This window comes from Podarcis tiliguerta (assembly GCF_965153285.1).
Source record: "Podarcis tiliguerta genome assembly, chromosome: 7".
In the NCBI taxonomy this organism is placed as follows: Eukaryota; Metazoa; Chordata; class Lepidosauria; order Squamata; family Lacertidae; genus Podarcis; species Podarcis tiliguerta.
Genome location: NC_139540.1, coordinates 65,745,365 through 65,768,924, shown reverse-complemented (window position 1 = coordinate 65,768,924; position 23,560 = coordinate 65,745,365). Strand labels below are relative to the sequence as shown.

The following is a 23,560-nucleotide window of genomic DNA, read 5'->3' as shown; positions in this document are numbered from 1 at the left end:
ATAGAAATTGCTTGCATGCAGGCTGTTAAAAAATAGAACCTTAGGCAGGATGGGAAGCGCAGGCAAGGATAACATTTTCATTTTCAAAGATTTCAGTCACCATTGAGGCTCAGAAAAGTGCCTCCTCTCCTCAATATTTTTGCCCTTCAGTGATTTAGTGTCTTAGACTGAATAAAGGGTTTGAGGTTGTTCAGCCACGTGAGCCCCCAACTGTAGTCTGAATTGGTACAGACCAGGCCTGGTTAAGAACTAGGCCTGATTCTCTTGCCATTTAAGGCTGTGACAGGGATGGCAGAAGGAACCCTGCAGGCTGACATCTGATTCTCACTCTTTCCCCCCTCTCTCCTAGTGGCATACAAGTCTATTCAGGCCTGGTACGGTTCTGACTCCTTGATAAATCCATTCCTGTGAAGATTTTAAAGGAAAAAATACTTAGAACCTGCACAGATTTTCAATTTGCAAAAGTCGTTTTAAAAGCACTTTAAAATACTTTTTAAGAGACATACAAAGCTGCCTCCCATGTTTTTTTCATACAATTTCCCTGAGAGTGACAGGACGTCAATCTGTACCTGCCTTTCACAGGAGGAGCTGAACACTGTATATGCCACAATGTGCTGTACAAAGAAGAGAGCCAGCCCTCTGACACCTCATAAGTAGGAGTAGAATCTAGGGGAGTCCAGGTTCCAGGGAAGACCCGTGTTCAAATCTGGACTTCAGTCTGGGAAGTGTGGATCAGGTGAACTCAATTCAAAATTCTCATTCACCTCTCCCATGCCTGCTCCTTCCCTAACTTATTATTGAAAACAAGCTGACAGTACATGTCCATATATACAGATTTGACGGTCTTGTGACCCCAGGGGTGTCTTTTTAGGGCCTCGGGGGGGTGCATTGTGAACAACAGGAAAGCCCCATTGTGTGAATGGCCTTTGACTTGCACAGAGTTTGGAAACAACTCTGCAAGTTGAAATTGGAGCCTGGGTTCCGAAATGCATTAAGAACTTCATACTCAAGTCTGGAAACAGCAGGCTGGGTCTCATGAGATTGTAATAATTAACTGAGGAATGGTCAAAGTGAAATCTCTGAGCAGTTTTCTTGGCTTTGCTGTATAGAGCCATCTGTAAACTCTTCAGTCAGAACTTAATCTTTAAAGCAGTATGACACAATAATAAATTAGAGGACTAGTATCCTCCTGTGCCTGACAGGGCAATCCTGTGCACTGGAAGCTGGTGCTAAGCAAGGATAAAATAAGCCTTAGCCATACTCCTTTGTGCTGAGCCTTTAAATAAGAGTTTGAGTTACAACACCCTTTTAAGTGGCATAAATTCCGTCCGGTTTTGAGGTTATGTGATCATGCCGAGTGCATTTAGGATGCAGCCTAAGTCCCCAGACCTTGTTTCGCACTCCAGAACAGCCCTTTTTCAGGACATAAACCAGTTTAAGATACACCAGGCTCCTGGCTGAACCAGGGTGGGGCAGATTATTCAGCCTATCTCCTGCTAAGACAAGGATGAGGAATTACACTGGCATAGCCCAGCTGTACCAGGAACCTCGTGGCTTAGCCAGAGATTCTAAACTCCGCTAGGCCTGATGGATTGCTCTATAGGATTGCTCCCTAATAATTAATTCTTTTTTTAAAAAAGTTAAACTGTTATCAAAATATAAATAAGCAATTTAAAAACAATCGTGTGTAATAAAATTACCTACCTAGGTAGGCTTGGTGAAACACAGGTTTTTAGCAGCTGCTGAAAACAGTAAAGTGAAGACACCTGCCTAATATTAATGGGATGGTAGTTAGGTTCTGTATTTTGTGGATTCTTTTTAAATTTAATTATAGGAAAGTAGCAGGTATAGCTGTATCTGCTAGAAGGAAGCAGAAGATTAGCTATACTCTGCATTGAAAGTTTCTTTGTCTTTGTAGCAACAATTCCAGATTTTGAACATGTTCATTAAATCATTTAGGCTTCTCAAGGACTGATTTTTCCCCCCCTAGAGATTTTATAACAGTCAGTTTGTGTACTTTTTAAGGCTTCTGTCTCTCTACAAAAGCAATACAGTGGTACCTCGGGTTACATACACTTCAGGTTACATACGCTTCAGGTTACAGACTCCGCTAACCCAGAAATAGTGCTTCAGGTTAAGAACTTTGCTTCAGGATGAGAACAGAATTCGCGCTCCGGCGGCACAGCGACAGCAGGAGGCCCCATTAGCTAAAGTGGTGCTTCAGGTTAAGTACAGTTTCAGGTTAAGAACGGACCTCTGGAACGAATTAAGTACTTAACCCGAGGTACCACTGTATTTAGCTTCTCTTAGTTTGCTTGATCTGTATAATCTACATTCACCTTTGTTGACTAGTTTTATAATTGAGGGCCACTTCTTACAAGACATTTTTCCTCCTCTACATGGTCACTTACCAAGTGTTGTGTGAATATTGCTGCTAGAATTCTAACCGGGAAGCACTTATGTCCCATGACTGCCCGATAGTGATGTTTAAGCACAACCATGTACAAAACGCAGTGCAAGTGTACACTTCTCGCTTCATGGAAATTATTTTCATACTTGGAAAATGTTGTGTTTAATGAACCATCAGTGACGTGATTGTCAGTAACTAATTGCTCGCAGCGCACTCCAGATGCCATTTTCTGTGCAGACCATTCAGTCTGTTATATCTCCTTTTAGGCACATGTGTGGTTGTTGTACAAGCATGTTTCAATGTAATAGGCTGAAGATTTTTATTTTATAGGCAAATGATTCTGACTGGATGTGTAGCATTTGCTCGGCATGTTGGACCAACACGTGTAGAAGCAGAACTTTTACCACAATGTTGGGAGCAGGTAATAGGAGATAATCTTTATTTACTTCATGGGATACCGGGGCCAAAAAAAAATTCCTGCAGTTTACCAGCAACTGTGGTCTTGTCAACAGTGGTTTACAATATATTAAATAGCATATACTTCTAAGAATTGTAATTGTAAAAGAAAGCAAAAGCCAAGAGCAATCTGGGTGGGCAATCCATGAGCATCTCACCTGTAGGTTAGGAAGATCTGAGGTTGAAGGTGCCAGTTCAAGTAAACAGAAGAAGAAACTGTTCTTAAGTCATGTATTGTGCTAACCCATGAAATTCTCCTAAGGGTTAGCAGTGGTCAAGCGACAAAGCTTTATTAATAGGAGTTTATTATTTATTTTTTGCATGCATATAAGCACCTTTCTGCCAGTTGTAAAGCCAAAATGGTTTATAGTATTAAAATCCTAAACAAATAAATGGTATAAAATATAGATCAATTGTGTTCTTTCCATGCTGACTACAGGCAACCCTCAGTTTGCATAGGGGTAGCGTTATGGGTCATTGTGCGCATCCGTGAAATTGCACATAATTGAAAAAACCTGCCCCCATTCTACCCCTGCTTTGCTATGCCCCTGCTCTGCTCTTTTAGTGACGTCTTTTATGACGTTTCTGTGTCACTTCCAGGTTTGGCGCAATGTGCATATAAACAGTTGCATACATATCAAACATGTGTAAATGGGGATTTGCCTGTACTGACGTAAGCTGCTAGGCCTGGGCTTCCTTCTGTCTTAGCTCAGGACCTGCAGGGTGCTGAATAGTCTCTGGGAAGGTGGAGTTAGACCGACCCCAACAATTTGGCCAGACCATTGATGCGCCTCTCAGGAGCTGATAAAATCTGCTGCCTGGCCTAGACTTCTTCCCTTTATGGGGATGTTAAGAAAGTGTCTAATGTCTTTGTAACCCCTATCTCTTCACCAGACCTTAGCAGCAAAGCTATGTTTCCTTTCTGGAAACATAAGAATTCCAGGTTCAAGGCATACTGTGCATCCTGACCCTTGTTTGTGAATGGAAGCCTGTGGTGGCATAGTAAATAGCAGCAGCCTCATATCCTTTACATGCTGGCATTTGAAACAGAGAAATACAGGACCGAATTATAAGCAAAAAAATGAAAGGAGTAACTTTTCCTTCCTACAGATCAATCACAAATATCCAGAAAGACGGCTGTTAGTGGCAGAGTCCTGTGGAGCATTAGCACCTTATCTTCCTGTAAGTGTTCTGTTTGCAGTTAATCTGTATCTAAATTTAAGACTCATTGAAGAGGTTAAAACAGTGGCCAGATTCTGAAGAGCCACTTAGTACAGTCCCCCTCTTCCTAGTTTTTACTGGCCCACCATGTTTTGGTTTTGGAGCAGCAGAACACCATGTCATACCACCAACTGCTTTTGAAGCTCCTATTCAAAAATTGTTTAGCCATAGGGCATCCTAGACTGCTAGTCTGGAACAAGAAGTCTAAAGGCCTAAGGAAAGGAATTCATCCAGTCATTTTGGCTCCTGGCCAACTACTTCAGTTGTAGCAATTGGTAATGTTCACATAGAACAAAGCAATGTGGCCTTTTGGGAAACAATATGTGCAGAACTAATCCCAACCAATGTGTCCCCCCCCCCCCCATGCATTCTAAATGCATATATTGGATTTTTTTGCAGGTTTAGGCCTAAAATGGCTTATTCTACCAGATTATTTTGCCATCAAGATTAGCTGCCATCACTCTGTTTATAATAGACTGTAAAAGATAGCATAGATGTATATGATATTATTGGTCTTAGGTTTCCAGATTTATGTAATGTAATTCCAGCAAATACTAATTTTCTCTTTCAGAAAGAGATTCGAAGTTCGTTGGTACTTTCCATGTTACAGCAGATGTTGATGGAAGATAAGACAGATTTGGTGCGAGAAGCTGTGATCAAAAGCCTTGGTATCATCATGGGGTACATTGATGATCCGGACAAATACCAACAGGTATTGTATCTGATAATAATACATGACAGGACAGTTGCTAGATCATGTGATTATGAACAAAGTCTGAAAAATCACCAGGAAGTATTTACCAAACTAATCCCTCCAAAATACCCTGGGCTATTTTTAACATCATCAGCATTGTGAGATGTGATCTAACTTTTGGGCTCTGAAAATATCTTGTTGTGTGTTAGCAAAAAAAAAAAGAGCAAGCTGGCAGAAGAGAGAGGGAACATTCTGTAAAATCACTGAAGAATTTTCATTATTTTGACTGTGAACTGGTGTTCAAAGATCTGCTGTGATTTTTTTAGTTGTAATACCTATGGGTACCTTGGCTGTTTATGCAAGTATTGAATGACTTATCCAGTTGTATAGTTCACCTAACTTTTCTGCATGCTCATTTAACTTTAACAAATTTAGCCCCCTGACATTAATGGCATTGCTATGGTGTTGTGGCATCTATTCCAAATAGTTGTGGAACTTTTTGAATTAACTTGAACCACTGGAAACGCCTTTTCATCAAATTCAAGATAGACACTTGCTTATCTTGAGGGTGCCTGGAATGCTTAAGCAAAGTAAACATAACTCTCCTAAATGGTCTGTTTCTTTCCTACCAGGGTTTTGAACTACTACTTTCAGCGTTGGGTGATCCCTCAGAACGAGTAGTTGGTGCAACTCATCAAGTGTTTTTACCTGCCTATGCTGCCTGGACCACAGAACTAGGAAATTTGCAGTCTCATCTTATACCTACATTGCTTAGTAAAATTGAAAAACTACTCAGGGTAAATATTAAAGGTGTCTCATACACACTGTTTTTTGTGCCTCTTGAATAAGCAAAGATACAGCTCATATAAATATTTTAATCTCCCCCCGCCCCCCACTTATTAGAATCGGTAACATTCAACACCATCACAACTGGTTGTTTGGACTATTCTGCAGATCACTTTTTTTATAATGTTCATGTTGCCATGTCCTTTAAAGGGCATTTTATCTGCAGTGTTAACTTGCTGCTGCTGCTGCTGCTGCTATGTATGTCTAGAGTTTGATCATCTGGTTACCTGCTGATGACTGTCTTTTGCTGTATGTTTTGCTATCTATAAAGAAATGCTGGAATACTTAAACTTTTGAAAGTGTTTTTCCCTCTGCTGTCTTGGTATTCGTATGAAGAGTCTGAATATGTTGCACGTTTCTAGGACATTTTTTCAGATTTTCATATTGGAAGTTCATTTAGTTTGTCATGGTTTGAACTGAAGGGACATTGGTGCAGCAACCTTGCTGAATCTAAACTTCTCTGGCTCTCTAGAGTCAAACCGGGAGATCACATGAGACCTTTTGTTCCACCTTGCAAGAAAGACGATTATAAGTGTCATGAATGCATTGGGTCGATAGTTGGGTTTCTGGAGAAAAACCTGATACAAAACCCCTTTGCCTTTATCTGTTGTCCCCTTTCTAGTCTCTCTCTGATAGATTCTCGTTAATGGCTTTTTAATTATTCAGAAGCTCATTTTGAATGGATAAGCACCTTGAGAGCAAAGCAGCAAGATTTTCACCTGGATTCCCTGTTTGCATTTCAGGAAGGCGAGCATGGACTTGATGAACACAAGCTGCACATGTATCTTTCTGCTTTGCAGTCCTTGATTCCTTCGCTTTTTGCACTAGTGCTACAGAACGCACCTTTTACAAGCAAAGCTAAGCTGCAGGGTGAAATTCCACAGATTGAAGGTAACTTCTTGATCATTCTCTGTGAGTGTTCGTTTTGAAATAGGGTCACATTTCTTTTCATTTCACATCAACTTTAAAATAATATTCCATAGAAATGCTGTGCAGGTGAATGCAGTGCAGCGAGCTTGCTCTCCATGTAGCGTGAAGACTTCTGGTTCAATAAGTCTTTGAAATGTGAACTCTTTTTTTCACTACTACCAAAGAAAACCTATAATTCTACATGTAGGAAGCATTGTTGACACTTTAGATGAGTAGTATCTATAGGGAGATTGGTTTATTCCTATCAGTTTCTGATATATTCATTGCCAGCTGCAAAACCCATGTAAAGGCCCAGTACTTCTCCTGGTGAAGTAAAGGGCAGAATCAGACCCCTTGATTTGGCAGATTTGGTGGTCATAATGCCTGCTCCTTATATATCCCCTGACTTGAGGCTCATATCTGTTTTGCATACATTATAGGTAATCTCGAGCCCCAAGCAAAACACCAGCACACCCTGAAACAAAATATAGACAATTTTCCCAACAGGCAAAATGATAAGAATAACTCATGGGAACAAAATGAAAAGGGTACCAAGGGGGGAAGGGCTGCCGAGGGGTGCTATGGAACCCATGGGTGTCATGTTATGGATCCCAGTTCTAGAATTCTAGTTTATTAGAGAATGATCCAACAACTTGTATACTAGCTATAGCTTCTAAAAACTCTTCACAGGGAAATCCATGTACAGCACATTACAGTAACCGCATCTTGAAGGTAAGGATACATAACTTCCTAGGTATCAAGAGTTGAGCCACAGAATTAGGATTTAGATTGGTTTAGTTCTCGTAGAATCTCTGGGACTAAATCCCCAAATCATCTTTTACCTTATGATTTAATGGACTATGGGTAGGTCTTTTCCCTACTTACTTTATTAGGTGAAAGCGCCTATAGTTAGGTATGTTGATTGCTTCTCAATTTTCATTATGTTAATGCTCTAAGGAGTGTTAAACTTTGACCGTGGTGGTTTGTCATTTGCTGCCAGTGACTAGATTCCCAAGGCCTGCATCGCCTCTTCAGGATGTAGCCACCATAATTGGAAGCCGTGAACAATTGGCTGTGCTATTACAACTTTATGATTACCAGCTGGAACACGAGGGTACCACAGGCTGGGATACCTTACTGTGGGTTGTCAATCAACTGTGAGTTCCTTCTGACCTGTTTCACTTTCTAATTCCTCTGAATAATTGTGTGGTGAAGGGGACGCAACGTTTTTAATCAGCTTTAGCGTTTTTCTTTAATGCTACTATTTTGCAGTTACTGACAGCATACATTGTTTTAGAAATTTTGCTTTAAATGGTATAGATCAATAATTATACCACCCCCATTGTTCAGCTGAGACACTGAAGTCCAGCTCCGAGGGCCTTCTGGCGGTTCCTTCAGTGTGAGAAGTGAGGTTACAGGGAACCAGGCAGAGGGCCTTCTCAGTATAACTATCTGACTTTTAGAAAACATCTGAAGGCAGCCCTGTTTAGAAGTTTTCCATGTTTGATGTTTTATCGTGTTTTTAATATTCTGTTGGGAGCCACCCAGGTCTGAATGCTGAAGGATTCATGTTTGCACTATTAAATGTATTGTGCCAAAGCTCCCCAAAATATTGGACTTGTCAGGAAAAAGGATCAGCTTGCTTACAGTATTACAAACCTATTATCTGAAAAGTGACTTATTTTTAACCTGATTTTCCAGGTTGCCGCAACTTATAGAAATAGTTGGCAAAATCAATGTAGCCTCAACAGCCTGTGTACATGAATTCTCAAGGTTTTTCTGGCGCCTTTGCAGAACATTTGGGAAAATCTTCACAAATACAAAGGTAAACATATTCACATCTGGATGGGATAATGCAGAATAGAAACAATTTATGTGTTTCATATATCAAATGGAATGTTAGGATCAAAAAGTTGCTCACATGCCAGATTAAAGGTCTGGAAAGCACTTAACAGGCATCTAGCTTACCTTTACTAAGCAGGTTCCCCCCCCCCCCCGTGTATATGCATGTTTTAGAGCATGAGGGAGACCTTGCCCACTAAGAACATCTTAATAAATACTCATCAGCAATATATCCTTCTCAGTTTTTAAACTAATGGTTTTCTTTTACTTCATAACTATTTTTTAGGTAAAACCACAGTTCCAGGAAATCTTAAGGCTGTCTGAGGAGAATGTTGGTGAGTCGTGGAGTTACTACTTTTTCTACTGTAGCCTTTAAAAAACAAAACACACCCTAGACCAGGCATAGGCAAACTCAGACCTCCAGATGTTTTGAGACTACAGTTCCCATCTTCCCTGACCACTGTTGCTGTTAGGGATGATGGGAGTTGTAGTCCCAAAACATCTGGAGGGCTGAGTTTGCCTATCCCTGCCCTAGACTGAATCGAGACTCCAAGTTCTCTACAAATGAAGTTTGGGAGGCAGTTTACATTGAAAATGGTTTCTTATTTCTGGAAGGCAGACTTATAGACAATAAATTGCCTGAGTGTGCAGTTCTAATGGAACACTTTCCAACTTTTGGTTCTCCCATACAAACTGGAAATGCAAATGTTGCTAATCCTTAGTAAGCTATCGGATCACACTCCTGAACTGACCTAGTTAGTAGCAAACAGTGCATGGTAAATACTTTTTTCAGTGTCTTGGGACAGGGGACTTTGTATAAAGCAAAGCATAAGTGAAAGGCATCATATCCTGCTTCCATTTCTCAGCGATTTCACAAGGCATGGGATTTTCTCCCAGCTGATTATGTACCACGTTAAAGTCAGAATAGGCAGAGCTAAACCACTTTCTGCTTACTGAGGCTCATCGAGTGTGCCCAAAGTCTTGAAAGATTAACATATAACAGCCTGAAAAAATGCAAATCTTGGCTTGGCCAGACTAAACAGAACTTTCATGGGGTGCTCCCTGCACAGCCCTGTATGCCCCCTGAAAAGCTGCTCTGTTGGATCATGGAACTCTCTGAAGCAGGGGTCAGCAAACTTTTTCAGCAGGGGGCTGGTCCACTGTCCCTCAGACCTTGTGGGGAGCCGGACTATATTTTTCGAACACCTTGCGAGTCAGAACATTTTGGCTCCTGAATGCCACAAACCTGGAAGTGTGTGTTCCGGTTTGCAAACGTTCTTTGGAACCCAAATGTCCAGCACGGCTTCCACAGCTTCTGGTTGGCTGCAGGAGCTTCCTGCAGCCAATTGGAAGCCGCGCCTTGGTTTGCGAACATTTTGGAAGTCTTCCAGAACAGATTCCATTCAACTTCCAAGGTACCACTGTATCTTCTTTGAGTGGGTCCAACCCATTAAAGCCTTGAAATATCAGCCTTTCAACTAATTATGTAGTTTGGTTCCACTATCCGAAAAGTCACTATGCTGCGCCCTATCATGGGTTTAAAACTTGCTTTGTTCGCAGTTATAACTGTTTCTGTCATAGATTTTGTCTCCTTATTTTTGTATGGGTTTTGTTTTTTGTTAGCATGCATGTCAGCTGTGGTTTGTTTGTTTTTTTAACTTCTCCATGGGGAAAATGGAAAATTCTCTTAACAATAATTTTAAATAGCAGTTGTACATATTGATTTTGCCAGTGCCAAAATTATGCATATTCAAAGAGTTCATTTTCTGAAATTTGTGTATCATTCTGCCCTTGGGATGGGCAGTTATTGCCACACTGGTTCCCATTTGTTCCAGTCAATGAGAAAGAGGTGCCAAATAGCTAGGAAGATTGGGGGGAGAGGAGGAGAGAATGGATGGTGGAGCAGAAGTTCCTAGATTCAATTCCTGGGATCTGTGGAGAAACTATTTAGAAGCAGGGATAGGAGAGAGCTCTGCATGAGACTGGAAAGCTACTTCTTGGTTAAAGTAGACGACACTGGGCCACTTGTAGAAATAGTCTGAACTAGTACTGTATAAGGAAGCTCCCTGTGTAAATTTATTGGACAGACCCTTTTCTGATTTAAGCAATGGTTTCATAAAAAAAGACATTCTGAGGAAGATCTTTGTGTCCCTCAGCGTCAAATACATTGGGTCAAGAAAAGGATCCCTCATTTTAGTGGGCATATTAAAAGAGTATTAAGCAACTACAAACTTATTTTAAATGACCGACATACTTATGCTTCTTATTCTTTATTTGTACGGCATGGTTTCAGATGCCACAGCAGGAAATGGAGTGCTAACAAAAGCCACGGTTCCTATTTATGCCACAGGTGTACTTACATGCTATATCCAGGTAAGCAGCTTTTGCTCGGTACTGAATAGTACGTGTCTTTGAAACACTCAGGCCTAAGTGAGGATGGTTATATTACCGTTTTAATAAAGCTGCTTTATAAATCATAAATTCAGTCATAGCAGCATGTGAACATTGACTTGGACCCTAAGGTAAATTAAGGAAATTCCTAGAAGGAAAGTTTTGCACCCTCTTCTTCCACTTGCAGACTTATGTTCCCCACCCCTAAAAACATCTCCAGATGATCAGGCAGTCCTGCTGAACAATGTGGGATGAGGTATGGGAGGCCGCTGGAGAGGACCGAAAGTGGACCTGCCCAGCCGATCAGTTCAACTGTTCCTGATACACTTGGCCATTTTAATTGAGGGGGCAACATGGAAGTCAAAACAGGACTATGTGACATTACTGTATTTGTGTGTTTAGAAATTCCTGCTGGTAGTGAGACTAGTTTGAAAGATCCCCATCCCACCCCACTGTGGAATGCACATGGTAACAAGAGTTGCATAAAAATCTCAGTCAAAATATGTGTGGTACTTGGCACAGGAGTAAACACAGCATTCAGTAGCCTACAAATATTTGTACATGTTGACAGAGATGAGAGGCATTTTTACCATTTTAGTAATGCCACTGTCTTCAGAGGTTTGTAAGAGCATAGTGACTCATGTCAGCACAAATATTGCTGTTGACATAATCAGAATTAATGCTTTTTCTCTGATTGCTGATCCCTCAATGATTGCTTTAGTTATTCATTGGGTCTTGGGACATGCTGACAGTGGGGCAGCCAGTAGCTGAGGAGTAGACATAGTATCTTCAGAAAAAAGAGTGCAGTTGACATCTGGGTCCCAAAACTGAATCTCTCTTTGAGAGCCACAGCCTTAGCTTTTCAGCCACCTTAAGATACATGTTGCAAAACTAAGATTAAAAACTTCTAAAATTTTCATTCAGGAAGAAGACCGGAAGCTGTTAGTTGGATTTTTAGAAGATGTAATGACCATGCTTTCATTATCCCATGCGCCTCTTGATAGCCTGAAAGCATCTTTTGTGGAACTGGGGTAAAGTATGTTTTATAACTGGAATCGCCATAAAGTGGGATCAAAGTTCCTGGAATTTTTCTCTTAAAACATTTGCGGCAGAATGCCTAATGATGACTTTGTAGTATCTGGACAGTGCAGTTATACTGTTGGTGTTTTGTGACATGTCCTTGGCAAAAGTGCTGGACTATTTTACTTGGAGCAATAATAATGATAATAATAATGATGATGATGATGATAATTAATAAATAAATTTATTATTTATGCCCCACCCATCTGACTGGCTACAGCATATATAAAAACATAGTATCAGGAAGGGAAAAAGAGACCATCCAAGGGCCAGCAAGTTTAAAATCCACATAAAGCAAGCAATACAAGGTGCCATGTATAGTGATAAGGCAATCCCAATAAGGGTGGCACCTACTCACTGCTAAAAAAGTCCATTAGAGCTATCAGATAGGCCCAGATTTTTTATTCAATATGTTTCCCATATTCGCTTGCCTCCACTGACTCACACACTTGTGTAAGAGCTTGGATCTCATTCTCATGCACACACTATATAGTTATCCTATCACCAGCTTCTATCTTGGCCATCGCTATCCAGCAATCAGCCTTTCTGGAGGTTTCTCTAAATGTTTGGAACCATTGTGTGTAGCGTCTGCCATAGCACAGAAGTCCATCTTTTCCGTGCTTGTTACAGTTGGTTCATTAGCCATTAACACGTTAACACAGTGACTCACCTTGAAGCCAAAATGTTAACATATTGACAAAATAATTGCGAAACAATCAGCATCCCTTTAATTTAAAAAAAAACCTCTGAAACATACTTGGAGAACTGCATTGTGAGATGTACATGCTCCATATATTCTGGAGACTAATTCTGAAGCCTGTAATGAAATTATTTACATACTTTCTTCGGTGCGTAACTTAATGGAAGAAAGGGCCAGTCTCTGCTTACAGCCTCAATTTAGATTGTTGCCTAGAGAGACCAAGAGAAGGGAGGAAAGGTTTGAGTGGGAACAAAGTGCTGGTTTAGGTATAGATTGATCACTAAAATTATCCAACGACTTCACAGAGAAGGTGGGATTTAAGGGGAGACGGTGGGATGGCACAGTGAGTGGAGTCGTTTGAGAGCAAATGACTATTTATAGTTTCAATAGTGATTGTTTTGTGTCCTCAGTGCAAACCCAGCATACCATGAGTTGCTGCTAACTGTATTGTGGTATGGAGTTGTCCATACTTCAGCACTTGTTCGGTGCACAGCTGCTAGAATGTTTGAGGTAAGTGCTTATTGAACGCATCTTAGATGCTGTTTGAAGGTGCCTTGTAGCATGATTTGGCAACTGGTGGCCCAGAGACCCAGACCCTCAAGGATTTTTATCCCTCCCCCGCCCCCAGCTGCCTGCTGTAGTCACTTTTTCCTTTCTCAAGGGGAGTTGTGGAAAAGAGAAGTAGTAGGCAATCAGTAAGGGGTTTAGCATCACACAGTTTTAGTATGGGACTGCAGTCTGCATTCTAACTGTGTTTGAAGTGGCACGCAACTCTTGCATACCGCCTTTTGATCAGACACCACTGTCTTGCTTAAAATTGGATTGCACCCTTGAGATCTCTCTAAATATTCATAGTATTCTGGGTACACCCCCCCTCCCAATTGCCTCCACCTCCAGCCTGCAGGGAAAGGAAATGATTGAGGAAATGATTGTATTACCCTATCGTCAATGTAAGGTGACCCACAGCCAGAATTTGTTGATGCCTGGGGCTTTGTATTGTCTAATCTGACCAGATGCCAAAAAAGTGAATGTTTTAATGTTGCATTGTATTGCTTTAAAATACTTCTAAGAGGTTGTGCACTGTGTGATGGAGCAGAATATTAATACTGTGTAATTTGGGTTTGAAAGCGTTGTAAGATTTCTAGCATTCATTTATTTAAGTTTTGCTGGCTTGCATCTACTTGCAAGATGTTTTCATGGTAACTGGCACAGTTAGGTTTCTTCTGTTTCTGACTTGAATATTAGATTGGTGCATTGCATGCTTAGAAACTTCCATTGGCTATGAGAGACCATTTCAGTGCTGAATTCAGTGTTCAAACCAGATATTTGTTGTCAATAACCTTGTCAGATAATGAATTGAGCATTGCCTGGTAACAATACTAAGTTGTTTCCAGTAATAAAATCTGAAATTGCCTAGATTTTGATTTAAAAATAAAACCTATGTAAACATTAAGTAGGGGGAGGAGAACAGTCAATGCAGCATGTTTTTCTGGATCTACTTGCCACCATTGCTGCTCCTGGCACATAGAACATTAACTTCTGCAGCGGAGGGAGAAGCCAGGAACTGCCCTCCATTTACCATGTTTGCTTGAGGCAAGTAGATCAGAAAAACATGCTGCATTGACTGTTCTCCTCCCCCTACTTAATGTTTACATAGGTTTATTTTAAATCAAAATCTAGGCAATTTCAGATTTTATTACTGAGTTAGTTAGCTCCTCTGGAAGCTAATTGAAAGGTGGGCTATCAGTTTAATAACAATATACTTGAATGCTCTTAGGAGCACTCTCTTAGTATCAAGTGTGTGTTTCTGGGGTCTTTTTAGCAACTGTGAAGGTAGTACCACATGTTCAAAGGGGAGTTGAGGCATGTGTTTTGATAGTATAAGGTGCTCTTCACGCCACTCTCTAATCATACAGCAAACTACTTAGTAAGTAGTGTTCAAATGCAGATTACACCACATAGATGTTTGTTTCGGTTTTTTAATGGAAAGTGATGTCTTCCTTCAGCGTAGCGTCCATTGCTTTTGCATAAGCTTCCTAACCATAAAATTGCACTCTTTCTAAGGACAACTGAAATAATGTCATCATGGAAGTTGATATACAGAAGATAACTCTTTGAACATTTATTTTTCTAACATAGCTCCACTTTTTAACTCAAGTATATACTTAAAATGCAAATAAAACGTGGCATCTGAGGTTACTATGAACTAACATGCTGTATTTTATGTGACTCCCCCCTTTTTGCTCTTTTTGTGTACATGTTTGTGTGTTAACTGCCCATATTAAACTGTATGAATAATCTTCAGCATCTTCAGCATTTGGTTCTGGTTTGAACACTGTCCATACACAGCAGGAATATGAACTTGTTATCTATGTAATAATAGTTTATCAGTTGAAACCATGGGTGGGCAAAAAGTAGGCAGTGGTCTCGTGCTTGACCACCTGATGCCTGCTGGCTGCTTGGATTCTTTCAAAGAATGCTAGATGAAATAGCAAAATGCTAACAATGTCCTTAAGCAAGAGTACATACTCAAGATCACTAGGCACAAATTATTTATGCCTTTAACAGTTAGGGATCCGAAAAATGCCCTCTAGTTTTATAAATTGAATACACATCAGTGGTCTGCAGGGATGCTAGTTTCTGCGTGGTGGGGGGGGGGGTGTTCATCATGCAGAACTGAAGTCAGCCCACCCCTGGTTTAAACCAAGCAAGAGCAAGTAAACATTTTAGCTTTCTGTCAACATGCCTTTCCTCTGCACTTTAAAATCAAAATATATATACATATAAAATGAAAATTCTGGATCTCAAATCTTGGTTGTATCTGATTAAGTTACATCTTTTTCGCTATGTGAATCACAAGCTTCTTTTTCATTCATATTTGCTCATGTGTCATAAGCCATGATGGGGTTTTAAAGAACCCGGAATTTTAAAACTGAATTGATCTAGGCATCCTTTGTATTCTAATAGAGAATATATATTACACGACCCATAGAAAGTCTAGACAATATCTATCATATTGTCATAGGGTTGCAGTAATACTTCAACAAGTCAGTGGTCTGTTTATTCATTTCTAAACAGCCGTATCAACTCATATTTGATGTCCTTTCCTGGAGACTGAATTTTGGAAGCCCACTAGTTCTCACCGTGACTCACCATGGAACATTCCATGCTAACCACGAGAAGCTGGCTAGCTTTGTTAGATCTTCCCATTAGTTTGTCACTTTAGCGCTGAATATATTAAATAGATGAATAGCTTCCAGTTTGGAATTTGTAAAAACTCTTGTTGGTGCCTCAGTGAGTGCCACACATTCATGAATTATTTTTAGGTTGCCAGAAATATTAATTAATAAGACCCCTTGCACACCCTTTACCCAGGGAAGGTTACAAAAATAAAATATGTCACGATGAAACAAATAAAACAGTTCAGTATAGAAAGCAATTATAAACAAAGCAATACTGATATTAAAAAAAAAATTCCACACATCAAAACAGTTTAACATGGATACAAAACAGATGCAGACTGGGATAGGAAACAATCTAGTGCCAGGAGATGGTGGAGACATCACTTCATTTTTGCTTTTGAAAATAATAGCAGGTCCACTTCAAATGGAAAGTTTAGAAGCCACTGTTGGAATTTAATTGTTAAAGACTTCTAGTGGTAGTACACTGTTGTGTTCACTCGCACCTTACTATAAGTATTTCTTCCCTTCCCTTCAGATAGTGGAATGGACAACAGCTACTCTGGAGCTCAGCCTATGCTTCCAAATGACATGCGCTCCTTTTGTACTTATTGGTCACATGGAGTCAGTTACATAAATCTTCCCTGAATGTGACTTCTCTCTCTGTCTCTCTCTCACACACACACTTAGCTTACATACATGGGTAGAAGTCAAAAAAAGACAACCAGATTGGTTGCCTAAATCCATTTAAGTTGCAATACTAATGGTCCGAATGCCGTCAGGTTTTTGTTCCTTTATCAACAGCGCCACACTTCGTCTAGTTTCTGCCGCCTTGCTTGGGCCACTTGCGCTTTCATCATGCCTTCTGCACATTTGTATATAAATATTTTAAAGGGCACTTTTAGCTTAGTGGTATTTGCTTCTAATTTTGGTTTGCTTTTTGTGTTTTTCTTCCTCTTGGTTGTGCTGTTCTTCCCATGATACTGTGCTCACTCTTTCCGTGCATCACCTGTGATACCCCTCTGCTCTACCCACTCAGCTGTTGGTGAAGGGGGTACATGAAACTCTGGTAGCTCAGAGAGTTGTTCCTGCTCTCATTACTCTCTCCAGTGACCCTGAAATGTAAGTTTCCCGACTGTCTTGATACAACTAGCGTCCCTCTTCCAACGGGTCAAGAAATAAACCATCAGGGCATATATATGATAACGAAACCATAGAACATATTTAAAAACAAACAAGCGGGCACTTACTTTGCTCTTTAGGAAAAAAATCTCCTTCCAAAATAAAGTTTCATTTGGGCTGGTGAAATTATTGCAATAATTGGAAAACAAATGGTGCAACTTTAAAAGTCGCCACTCTTGGGTGCAGACAACTGTAGGCAACTTTCATGTGCCAAGCGCCACCTTGTTGATGTTTGTTTCTTCAATGCTGAAGAGGGATGCTATTCTCACTAACACATTATTGCCAGTAAATGCTGAAGCATGAGCAGAGTCCTTAACAGTGTTAATGCCCTGTGTGGGTGACTAAACTCAGAAAGGCCAGTGAGTCTGCCTGCCCATCCTCAGTCACAGCTAACTTAGTTATCCTTCCAGTTTAAAATCATTTTTATTGCATGTTGACTGGTTTACAGCTGACTCTCCGAGGCATGAGTGAAGCCTTAGTTGACAAGCGGGTTGCTCCGGCCCTTGTTACCTTGTCCAGTGATCCTGAATTGTGAGTTTCTGAGTGTGACCTGTCTGTCTGTCTCGTTCCTTCCTCCCCCCCACCCCACTTTGAGCATTTTGCTGGTCTGTAATTTTGTCATTGCTAGAAACTAATACATCTTCAAGTACTAACTATGAAATTTCATTAATTTTAATTGAAATCTGCTTTAATCTTAAGGCTGAAGAATCCTTCTGCTTTGTTTCCTCTTAGCTCTGTAAGAATAGCCACAATTCCTGCTTTTGGTACCATCATGGAAACGGTCACCCAGAGAGAGGTAAGACACCTGCATAATGTACTAGGGTAGCTGTTCACAGATATTGGCCACTAAACACTGTAAGGGCTATCATAACTTTTTTCACATTAACAAAGAGCCTGTAGTCTTAGAATGGTAGATAAAGGATGCTCAAAGTCTTTTTAAAGTGAACCACAGAGAAAAGAAACAGTACAGAAGTCAGTCCCTGCCTGCAAGCTTGCAGTCTATTAGACAGAACACAGAAGAGGGATAGGGAGGTGAGCTAATTTAGGCACCAGTTCTGAGAAGTTGTATGCCTTAATTGATTAGAATGGATAGGCAGCTCTTGCTCATTTTGATCATGGACCCAGTGAACTGCTATAGAGCAGGCCTGCATATGTCCCATAAAACTGTTTCCCATTTCTTTTGATATATTGGAGCTCAGTGGAAGCAACCAAGCAGAAAGTAATAATAATGAGGGTATAGGTGTTTATTCAAAGCATTAATCTATTCAAAGCATTAATTTTTTTAAAAGATAAATTTCAGGCATCATTCCCCTCCTTCTCCTCTCCCTGCCTGCCCCCTAAATTTGTTCTAGGAATTCCTCCAACCCCAAAACAATTTGGGAGAGGAAATTCTGTTGGACAAACAGTTGGTTAGACCATGGTGCTGATAACGCCAAGGTTGCAGGTTCGATCCCTGTATGGACCAGCTGCATATTCCTGCATTGCAGGGGGTTGGACTAAATGATCCTCAGGGTCCCTTCCAACTCTACAGTGCTATGATTCTGCTATGAAACAGAAATCTTTGCACCAGCAGGAGCGCTTTGGTGAATACCATATGTATATAATATATATAAGCGCTGTTAAACCTTTCAGTCTAATTATTGAAACTGAGTTTTGAGTGGTAAAAAATCTGTAGAGTTTGCATTCTTGTAATTTTAGCTTGTTCCTGATTTTCTAAAGAAAAATATTTGAGGAAATGCAACTAAGAATTTTGTACTGACTCATACTTATATTCAGAAGCTGAGTAAGTAGTAGTAAAGTAGATTAGAATTACTAGGCTAAAGTTCAGAACAGTCTACGGTTCAGTTCACTCTAATTAATATACTCGTATTTATAATGGGCATGTGATTTGAGAGCAGAAATTAAACAGTGAGCACTCAAGACATCAGTCAGGATGGATATTCAAATGAACACAAGTTTGAAGCCGAGGTGGCTGTATGAAAGCATTAATTGTTTATGGCACCAAAATACTAATTAAGCCCTGCAGCAGTGGGGGGAGCTCATATTATACACAGTTGTCCTCAATGGAGTGTTTTTTCTACTTAGTTTTATTTAGTTTTGCTTATCTTTTACATAAAAGTATTCATAACTTCTGTTTCATTTCTTCTTAAGCTGTTGGAAAGGGTTAAAATGCAGTTGGCCTCTTTTCTGGAAGATCCGCAATACCAAGACCAACATTCTTTACACACAGAAATCATAAAAACCTTTGGAAGAGTTGGGCCAAACGCTGAGCCAAGATTTCGCGATGAATGTAAGTTGTATTGATGGAAAACAAACCTTGATTTTCTTTCAGTTTTGCAAATATTGTAGCTCATTCTTGTAAGTTGAAGTATTGATGATGAATTTCTGGTTGAAATTTTATTTTTCCAGTTGTTATTCCACACTTGCATAAACTCGCCTTGGTCAATAACCAACAGTCTGCAGATTCAAAAAGATTGGATATTGCTACTCATCTCTTTGAAGCCTACAGCGCTCTCTCCTGTTGTTGTATCCTTGTTTGGTTTTGAGTATCGCAACAAGTCATTTAAAAGACTACTCCATCATGCTTTGGTAATGAATCCATTTGCACGGAACTCTGAAAATATTGCAGCTAGAAAATCCAACCCTGTAGAAATTGGCAGTAGCGGTTCATCAGAATCTCTTCCTCTTCCTTTCCGCTTCTGCCCTGGGGGGGGGTCACCAGGTTTTCTAGAGAAGGAAAGAGGAAGCACCAGTGACAGAAGCTCTCCATAGTAGAGGAAGGGAAAGAATTAGTGATATGACATGGGCACTTAGCAGGAGAGACAAGGAATGCTTAAGAACTGGGGTGCTAGAACAAATAGGAAGCAGTAGGAAGACTAGGCAGTAATGATATCCTGTCATATATTTTGTGCCAAGCGATTAATTATTTCTCTACTATGAGAATATTTTTAATGAATACAGTCGTACCTTGGAAGTCGAACGGAATCCATTACGGAAGTCCGTTCAACTTCCAAAACCAATTGGAAACCAGCCGGACGTTTGGCTTCTAAAAATAGTTCAAAAACCAGAACACTCACTTTCAGGTTTCGATCGTTCAAGATCCAAGGTACGACTGTATTTAAAAATATGCACTGGGAAGACATCAACATGAGGTGTGAGATAAAGAAGTCTTCATAAATGTTTGAAAAATTTCTGTACTTGTCACTATTTCTCTCCTCGTGTCTTGACGGTTATCTTGCTCTCCTCGTGTCTTGCCTGTTATCAAGTCCTCCTGAAACTATTTTGATATTGGAAATCCATTGTGTTTGACAGTAACCATTTCCAATCTTTCTTTGTGTTTACCCCAAGGAGACAATATACTGCCATTGAGAGAGTTAACCCTTTGAAAGGAAAACTCAGAAATTAATGTGCAAAAATCATTATACTCTTTATCTTCTAATTTTGACTGGGGCAGGTGATGGCAAGCCAATAATTTTATGTTGGACCTTAACTGTTTGTCTTCTAGTTATTTCAGAGGATTTAATGGTCAATCACTTTTTACCTGGACTCAGGTGTTTACGAAATGACATGGAATCTCTCTCGCCAGAACATGAGGTGAGTAATTGAAGCTGCCGTTCTTGCACAGCTGAGTTTTGAATAGCAAAAGAAATCTGGTGATTCATCGTTCCATATTAAATAGCCAACAAAAGTAAAAATATTTTCCATCCTGTAGTCTACATGCTCTAATACAAGGAGGCCCAACCTAATGATGTAAAACCTGCATATTTTCCCTTATCCCTTCCCCATCAATACAAAATCTGTACCCAAAGACTTTCTTTGTGCAGGGCCAATGTAGTCGGGACCATAGTGAGAGTTGCAAAAGGCCAACAGGAAAGATAATACCTAAAGTTCCTCACGTTTAATTTATAATTGCTGCCATCTATAAATCACTCCTTCTAATGGTGAAATCAGGCAGTGCGAACATGAATGGAGTAAAAGGGAGCCTCTGAACAAACAAGACAAGATACCAGCATTGCTTGGGAGAACACAAAGGTTTGGAGAAATACTGTACACCAAATTTTTAATGAGGGCAAAAAACTCCAAAAGCAGTGCAGTGAGGACTGAGCATGCTCAGTGGCCACAGAATGTTGAGTAGTTGCAGAATGTTGCAGTAGTGACCATTTTGCATGTATTCAATTGGTGTGTGACTATCAGTGTGAAGGTCCTTTTGGACCTGGAAGAGGGCAGAATGGGGATACGGCAGGACAGGCTGTATGTGTACTCCATCGACACGCACGGGGGCTAGGAACGCAACCCCTGCACAAATCGGGGGTTGCCTATATTTACTGGAAGGAAAAAATACCAGGAAATTGGAGCTGTTGGGGGCCACTAGGGGGTGCATCAGAAGATGGCTGGCAATAACATCTCTCCGACCCACACGAGGTAATTTGGAGGCTATGATGGGAGTAATTAGCCTCCCTACCCCCCCCCCAGGATGGTGGGGGGGACTGCCCTTGCCTGCTGTGCCCTATACCACCCCCGAATTTGTGGGGATGGGGGCACTAGGCACAAAGCCCTCCTGTGGGATTTCGGCGCTCCTGGACGCCGTCTCTGATTCACGCCACTAGCTGCAAGAACTTCAAAAGAAACAATTTGGATGAAGGAATGCACATATTTCGAGGAAGAAGGGGGAGCAAAGACTGCTAACAGAAGAGATCTCGGAGGAACAAGCATAGATTATGAGAAGACACGCCAAGACTCGGTATGGCAAAGGGGCTGATGGGGGAGGGGAAAAAAACTTTCCTTTCTTTTATGTGATTAAACAAGAATTCCCCCCCCCCCACAAGTCAGGAATGTCGATTTAAGGACTTAAGCGGTGGATTTAAGGCTGTGTGGAGATAAACTTTCGAACCAAAGCATGTTTTAAGAAGAGCGTGGAATGTATAAGGGCTTTGGAATGACGCAGTCAAAAATATTGTCGCCATATTGGGAAGTTCTGTCGGAGGACTTAAGTCTGAGAGGAGAAATAGAGAAATAGAGCTATTTCTATATTGTGGATGAAACTCAGAGGGACTTAAGATCGACAGTTCTGTAATTAATGATGGAAAGAGCAATGTTATCTATGAAGGCGATGTTATATGGAAACCATCTCGATTTGAGGATTGGAAGAACGGAAAAATTCACACAGGATTATTATTGGTGTTTATCGGCTTAAGGAGACTATCAGAAGAGATCATAAAGAAAAAAGAGAAAATATATGAACAAGAGGTGAAGTGCAAACAGCAAGATAAGACTGGATAGAATTATGAACTCTGTTTGGACTGATTTGGACATTAACGCAGTAGCAAGAAGATGATCAGAATCCCCCTTCAGATCTTGAAATATGGGTCCCCTCAACAAAATTTAAAATTCGGCTTTGTAATTCGGAATTTATGTGATGTGATTTAATTTGATTTGATTGGCCGGTTAATAAAAATTATTTTTTTTAAAAAAAGGAAATTGGAGCTGTTAAGGAGCATACTGATTGCCAGTTAAGTACCTGAAATACAGTATGGCAGCTTCAGTTGCACAGACACCATGTGTCTATTCCAATGAACATACAAATCTGAGTCTTAGTTCCATCACTCTGCCACTAATAGTCTCCCAGCTCCAAGGTAGTGTTGAAGCTGAAACTAACCACAGGATAGGATACCATACAATACCATATCAGTATTGTCTAAATACCACCCATAGGGAGTTGACCCTCAACAGCTCTTATTTCCTGGCCTTTTGGTGCTTGAGCGAACAAGGAAAGCACTTAACCGTATTTACTCAAATGTAATGTGTGCCTTTTTTTGGCCAAATTACTTTGTGAAAATTAGGGTGTGCATTAGATTTGAAGGCGCCGGCAAATACTTTTTTGGTTTCAAGATTTTGAAAATTGAGGTGCACATTAGATTCGATGGCATATTAGATTCGCGTAAATACGGCAATACAGCTTGTTAAACCAAAAGGATTTCTTGGTTAATTGAATAGACTTTTATCTGACCAAACAATGCCATTCTATGTGTTGGGAGTTTTTGGGGGGGGGGGGCTCATTACGCACACATGCACAGAGCTGTTGCCCATGAAACAGTTTCAAAGTTGGAAATAGTTTCTTGCTATAAAAAGGGTTCTATGTCCCTGCACTAGGTCAGCAATCAGACCACAGGAACACATGAAACCATGAGGTGGGACACCCATTAAATACTTCTGACATTTTGTAGCGCAGCCTAGGCATGTTGTATCCCACAACTGGAGTTGTACTGGTCATGACCTAGCAAATCTGGCACCAAAGGTGCACAGTTGCATTGGTAAAGAGCACAAGGACATGACGCAGAAGTTAAATCCGTCTGCACAACAAACCAGTGAGGGCACAACGTATATGCCACATCTACAGGAAAGGAAAACATCTCTCACCATCAACAGAACAGTCTCTCTCTGCTCCATAGCAACAGCCAAAAACATGCCACCCACATTATTCTGGAAAACAAAATACCACAGGCAGAGGAGGAGAAATGGGAATGGAACACACTCCCTCAAGCAGCCGTCATAGCATGCTTGCAACAGATCAGGCACAAAATTTGGAGCGGTTGCAGCATGTAAGCATATGCCATCACTCTTCTCTTTTTAAAAGAAGAAAGATGCACGAT

At 40.5% G+C, this 23,560-nt stretch overlaps 1 protein-coding gene across 5 annotated transcripts in view; it reads left to right on the top strand.

The window, feature by feature from the left end:
- The window catches only part of RELCH (RAB11 binding and LisH domain, coiled-coil and HEAT repeat containing), a 65,783-nt gene that overhangs the window by 35,255 nt on the left and 6,968 nt on the right, over window positions 1-23,560 (top strand). For 3 of the 5 annotated variants that reach the window (XM_083449304.1, XM_083449302.1, XM_083449305.1), the window contains 16 exons: window positions 2,741-2,831; window positions 3,977-4,048; window positions 4,659-4,799; window positions 5,414-5,578; window positions 6,371-6,518; window positions 7,537-7,693; window positions 8,238-8,361; window positions 8,665-8,713; window positions 10,672-10,751; window positions 11,694-11,800; window positions 12,960-13,059; window positions 16,768-16,850; window positions 17,643-17,706; window positions 19,062-19,200; window positions 19,320-19,436; window positions 20,416-20,504. In XM_083449304.1, the coding sequence (XP_083305430.1) occupies window positions 2,741-2,831; window positions 3,977-4,048; window positions 4,659-4,799; window positions 5,414-5,578; window positions 6,371-6,518; window positions 7,537-7,693; window positions 8,238-8,361; window positions 8,665-8,713; window positions 10,672-10,751; window positions 11,694-11,800; window positions 12,960-13,059; window positions 16,768-16,850; window positions 17,643-17,706; window positions 19,062-19,200; window positions 19,320-19,436; window positions 20,416-20,504 (1,726 nt within the window). Of the gene's footprint in view, window positions 1-2,740; window positions 2,832-3,976; window positions 4,049-4,658; window positions 4,800-5,413; window positions 5,579-6,370; window positions 6,519-7,536; window positions 7,694-8,237; window positions 8,362-8,664; window positions 8,714-10,671; window positions 10,752-11,693; window positions 11,801-12,959; window positions 13,060-16,767; window positions 16,851-17,358; window positions 17,442-17,642; window positions 17,707-19,061; window positions 19,201-19,319; window positions 19,437-20,415; window positions 20,505-23,560 lie in introns of those variants that run through there. The other 2 variants (XM_083449303.1, XR_014513352.1) reach the window with 2 other exon arrangements.